The sequence below is a fragment of the Cavia porcellus genome, unplaced genomic scaffold, assembly GCF_034190915.1.
Source record: "Cavia porcellus strain 051 isolate PalLab524CR breed Dunkin Hartley unplaced genomic scaffold, mCavPor4.1 scaffold_29, whole genome shotgun sequence".
Classification (NCBI taxonomy): Eukaryota; Metazoa; Chordata; class Mammalia; order Rodentia; family Caviidae; genus Cavia; species Cavia porcellus.
In genome coordinates this window covers 15,284,985-15,290,873 of record NW_026947512.1, presented here as the reverse complement: position 1 = coordinate 15,290,873, position 5,889 = coordinate 15,284,985, and the positions used below count along the sequence as shown (strand labels likewise).

Genomic DNA, 5,889 nt, shown 5'->3' with positions numbered 1-5,889 from the left:
AATGTCTTTATCAGAGAACAAAAGAGACAAATACATGTGCTCTGTCTTCTGTCTTGCCTTGTGATGTCCTGTGTTATGTATCAGGGCTCTGTCACAAGGCCATCACCTGGCCCCTTGACCTTGTACTTACAGACCCATAGGTCAATATAAACCCCTTATCTTTATACCTTACCCAGGAGAAAATGGACTAATATATGTAGGGGACTAACTGTGCCATTATGCTTAAGACTATCCCGTTTTCATACTGTAAACTCTGCATCTCAGAAAACTGCTCAGCCTGAAGAAACAGGATGGTCAGTCACTGTGGCTGTGTCCCCCTGTATGATGCAACACAGGGCTTTACTTCTCTAAAAGTGATGTCATCCAGTGTACCCACTGGGTTCCCAAGCCTTCTCAGTCCCTCACCCCACAGGACCTGGGTTCTCATCCCTATCCAGCGGAGCCAGGAACTGACCCCTGGGTTCCTTGGCCTTCTCTTCCCATGACCTCCCACTTCACCAGCACCAAACCTACCCAAGACCTGAGGCATGGCACTGCTGTCCCCTCTGCCAGCCTGGGTCAGCCAGGTGGTGGGGGCTGGGAGCCAAAGAGGGGTAACAGGGAGCAGACACAGTCAGGGACAGAAAAGGGGAATCCCAGGTAAATTACAGCCTGCTACCAGCAGAAGACACACAGTTCGCATCCAGGGGTTACACAATGCAGGAAAGGCCCAGCCAGTGTCAGAGTCTGGGGTCTGAGGCTGGGCTGAATCACCTTCATAGTAGAAACCAAGCAAGGGCCCCATGCTGGGGAGACAGTGTCTGCTCTTCTGGGAACTGCCATGCATGGGACACTCACCTGTCATTTCTTCCAGTTATTAAAAAGTGCTCTGAAATGATAAGGAAAATTCAAAGAAAATGTCAACACTGGATTTAAACTTGGTGCGCTCTGCTTCCTGCATGGCAAGGTTAAAAGAATAATAAGCAGGAACACGTTTGCCCAAAAGCCATCTTCACGTGGCCCCTGGTCACCCTGACTTCTACAGTACAGACTAAAACGCAACGTTTAACTAGTTAAGTAACCTTGACCAATTTCCGCCCTCAAATCCTTCCTCGAACTACTAACAGCCCACACTGAGGGCAGTTGCTGTGCTGTCCTTTTGGACTGCAGTGTCTGGGAAATGACCTCAGCCCCCAAGAAAGGTGGCCTTTTCCTCTAGGGCCACAGGTTCAGCAGGATGCAGATGGCTGTCCAAGGCTGCATAGCCACGGGGGACCTTGCAACTTGCTGGCCCTGCCCCTGCCTCTTCCTCTCCCTGTTTCAAGCCCTCTGGCCTATTTGTCTCTCCTTTGGCCTACTTTGATAACTCTGGTTTATCAACAACCAAAGAGCCTTCCAGGGGATTATGTTTAATCCTAATCAAATCAACTCTGTATCCTCACACCTCCAGTACCCCTCGCTAGTTTTTTGCCTAAACTACTCTACACACAGAGCAGACACACATATGTACACCATATCCTACACTGCTTCTGGGCAGGCACAGAGAAGTGAGACGCAGGGAAGTGGCAAAGCCTTACTGAAATAGTTCCTTTCCAGATGAGAAAAATGTTCAACAGGCCGCTTTCCAAGCTGTACTCTGACACACACACACAGAAGTACCTATGGAAACACTTTGCAAGTACAGAGACTAGCATACCCCCCCCACACACACACTTCCCGACTTATGTGCTTGCAAGGGAGCACTTTCAATGAAAAGTTCTCTATCAGCTGACTCTAGCAAGACATACAACTCTGAATTTTGAAATCAAGCAAGCAAGAAAACAATACGTTATCCCACGCTCGGGGCTCTATTCAGTTCTGTTTATTACCTGGTCCTCCCCACCCCACCCCACCCCCGTCTTCTCTCCCATAGATGACCACACACGTGAGACGGTAACAATCCTTTCTGGATTAAAATGAAGTATTTTTCCTAGGCAGGGCTCCTCCAGCCCCCACCATTCCCTTGCAAAGAGCCTTTCTCAAGCTGCCCCGACAGCAGAAACCCTGCACAACGGTCACTCCTAAGAAGGCGCACACCACCCCGAGGGTCCTGCCCCTTCCCGCCCCCGAAGTGCGGCTTCGATCGCCCTGGAGCAGCCTTGCAGGTCTGGAGCTCGCCCCGCCTGTGGGTTGAGGCATGCACCGCCCCTCTACGTGCCTGCCCAGCTCCCCGCCCCCCGTCTTCCTCCTCCTCTCGCTCTTCCCCGCCTTCCCCCGGCTCAGGCTGCCCAGGCCAGGGGCCAGCCAGAAGGCGGGTCTGGAACAAAAGATATAAGCCGACGCGGGCCCCGGACTGGGTCCCAGCTGCAGAGTCTCCTCTGGAAGAGCCCGGCTGCGAGCAGGAGGAACAGGAGTAGAAAGAAGAGGAGGAGCAGGAGCAGGAGGAGGAGGCGGCCCCGGCGGCGGACCCAGCACGCGCTCGCGGCAGCCCCCGCGCCGCCGCCCCGCACGCTGCGCCCTAGGGTCCCGCGGTGAGCGCGGCCGTGCCTGCCTGGGGAGGCCACTGCGGGCCGCACGAGGTGCCGGCCCGGCCCTCTCCGCGGCTAACGGCCCCCTGCCCACGCTCTCCCGCAGGTCACCCTCTCTAGCTCCTGCCGCAATGGAAACGGTTCAGGAGCTCATCCCTCTGGCCAAGGATTTGGTGGCGCAGAAGCCCACGGGGAAGCTGGTGAAGCTGTACGTGCTGGGCAGTGTACTGGCCCTGTTCGGCGTGGTGCTTGGCCTGGTGGAGACCATGTGTAGTCCCTTCTCGGCCGCCAGTCGCCTGCGGGACGAGGAAGACGCGGTGGCCGAGCTGCGCGCAGCACTGGAGTGCCAGGCACCCCGCACGCAGGCGGTCCTGGACAAGGGCCGGGGACCGGAGCTGTGTGACCGCGTGCCCTCCTACCGCCAGCACGCCTCCTAGGGACCACCCCTACACACAGGCCGCCTCCCAGGGCGCCCCCTGCTGCCTGGAAGAGCTAGCGTGGCTCTCTGGGAATTCGCGGAGGTCTCTGCGGACCTGCAACACGGACCCCCCAGGAGGGTCTGGCACTGAGTTTTGCTGCTGTGCAGCGCTGCATTGTGACATGTCCAAAAGGTGTAATTAGGAGCTGCCAATCCGTCGTTTTGCGCGAGGTAGAACAGCTTTTTATACTATTACCATTACTATTATTATATTATTGTTATTACTACTACAGTGATCAACATTTTGCATTTTGAAATAAAAATGCATTTTATACTCTATCTCCTTATCTACCGTCCGGTGGACGGGGCGGGGTCCCAGCTGAGCCACAAGAGGGCGGGCAGGCCCTGTGGCCCTCCAAGATCGCACTGGCTTCACGTGGGGAACGCTGGGGTTGCTCTTACAGGCTCATACACCTGTTGACTCCTGTTTCCTTCCATCGGGGATGGGAAGACTGAAATTTGTGCAAGTTCACGCGTTTTACAATCACAAGATGGGTCAGGTTCTGACCTAGAATTACAGAACAGGAAATGAACTCCAGGGCAAAATGGGGGAGCGTGCTGGAGGTGTGTTCCTGGGGCTGATACCTCTCTGCTTAACTTTTTTAGTGTGACAGGGAAAGAAAAGAAAGGGAGGGAGGAAGAGAGAGAAAGGAAAACTAGCTCCTTTGCAAGCTCCCGCAAAGACACCTAATCACTTAAAGAGAACCCTACCCAGCCTCCGCCCCGCCCCCCAGCCAAGTTCTATGAAGTGCTGGGCTAGAAAGAAAACAGCTGCTTGTCTCAGACCAGTGTCCTTTTGCTGTGATAGCTCTATAAGGCTCACAGTGCCACCAAGGGCCAGGGGCAGAGCCTGAAGCCACCCTCCTCCAGTTTCTAATGTCACCTACCCCAACCCAGTGCAGACGCTTTACTCTGGCCACCAGCAGCTGTGGCTCATGCCACCACTCCTGATCCAACTCCCCCAAGCCACTATTATGACAGACAGATACCTCCATGTCCTTCCTGCCCCATTCCTACCAGCATGCCTGGCCCTGATCAAATGTCAGCTCTCACTAAAATTACCGTTTCCCAAAGGCAAAGAACAACCAGAAAGTGGTGAGGTTAATCAAGGAAAAGAAACATAGTCGGAATTTTAAAGGAAAGTAATGCCAATGACACTACTGTTCTTCCATCTCCAAAAAAAGACCTTTAGCCCTAGATTAAGGGAGAGCCTCATCTTAAATGTCCAGAGCCCTCCCCAGAGCCTCCCAACCTCGTCCTTCTGGTTGGCCTTCCAGAATGCCTCTTCTATAATGTTCATTGTTCTTCACTCCACCGCCTCACTGTCTATCATCTCCGTGTTCAAACCTTCTAACTCCTTCTAATGCACTTGCCCCAAATAAGCCCCTGCCAGACAGTCTCACTTTGATACCTTTCTTCTTGTTCTCCACTCAAAAGCAAGCAGAGATTAACCTCCTACACCAGGTTTCAACGCCTCTGTGTCTACTCCATCTCTGCTCTTGTCTGACCTCTTAGGTTGTCCATCATGACCTGGTGCCATCCTGTTCCTGGCTGGCCCTTTGTACCTTTGTTCACCTTACTCTGCACACCTGCATCTCTGTCCCCCTCCACACACAGTCTCTGTGCCCTCCAACAATAAATGCCTCAAAGTCTCCAAGAAAAGTAGAATATCATATGTTCCACCCACTGTCAAACCATGTATCAAATTATGTTCTAATTTTTAACTGTGTGTGTGTATATGTTACTGAGGATTGAAGCCAGGGCCTCCACAATGAGCTACACCCCCCAGCCCTTTTTATTTTTGAGGCAGTCTCATTAATTCACTAAGTGGGTCAGGCTACACTCAAACATAGTTGTCCATTTGATTGACCTCCCATGTTGCTGGTATGGTCAGATTATTGATGAAAAAGGCATGGCCTATATTTGAGGCGTTTACCTATGTACAAAAATAGAGATTCCTAAATATATATGATATATATATATATAGCTATATATAAGTATGTAGGATATATATGATACATATATAGGGTATACAAATATATGATGCATGCATGCATGCACACATTGTGTGTGTGTTGTTTAGAAGGTATACCTTATGCCTACCCTGGTGCAAACCATCCAACCTAATGGTGTTTGAACTACTGAAATTACCTCTTTCCTCAATAGTATTATCATTTCTCTGAATTCTTACTGGCATGAAGTATGGGTTCACAATGAATCACTTAGAAATAGATCCCTCTCTCACCCCAGCTGTTTTGTGGGGCTGGTAGTATCTCTCAAAGTAAAATTTCCCTGAGTCAAAGTGTTTATAGAGACCCTCAAGTTCTAGGCAAACAGTAGGCCCTTAATGCACATTTGATTGTTTAATCAATCCATTTATTAAGTTATTAAGTTAGAATGGAGGCCGTACATAGGAAGGGGAGCAGTTCTGCTCCCACAGGGAACTTTGGCAGTCTGGAGACATTTTTGCTTATCTGGTGAGAGGAAGCCCAAGGCTGACATCTAGTGGGCAGAAACCAAAGATGCCATTAAACAGGACACACAGGACAGCCACTCACTAGAACAAGGAATTCTCCAACCCAAAATGTCAATGGGACCGAGCTTGAGAAAGTCTGAGAGGAAAGGAAGGAAAAAGAGATTTGCCTGATACAATGCAAATAAAGGCTTTGAGGTAGTCTCATAAGACCTCATACTTGTGATTGTGATCAGACATAAGCCCCTGTCAGTGGTCCCATTCTACTTGACAATTTTATTAGCAACCCAGGAGAGGTGACAGGTATATTCATCAGCTCTGTTGGTGACATACAGCCGAAGTAGCATAGCTCAGCAAGACGGAACCATATACAATGCACACTGACCAAAGCCAAACAGAGGAGAGAATACAGGGTAGAATTTAGATCTAAAAACATTAACCGCATTAAGTGT

General features: G+C 50.7%; 1 protein-coding gene across 1 annotated transcript; it reads left to right on the top strand.

Moving 5' to 3' along the window:
• The first annotated feature begins 2,218 nt into the window (after positions 1-2,218).
• G0s2 (G0/G1 switch 2) lies at positions 2,219-3,243 on the top strand. The gene is made up of 2 exons (XM_005005855.4): positions 2,219-2,489; positions 2,593-3,243. The coding sequence occupies exon 2, from the start codon at positions 2,618-2,620 to the stop codon at positions 2,921-2,923; it is 306 nt and encodes a 101-aa protein (XP_005005912.1). The 5' UTR covers positions 2,219-2,489; positions 2,593-2,617; the 3' UTR covers positions 2,924-3,243.
• Positions 3,244-5,889: the final 2,646 nt, after the last annotated feature.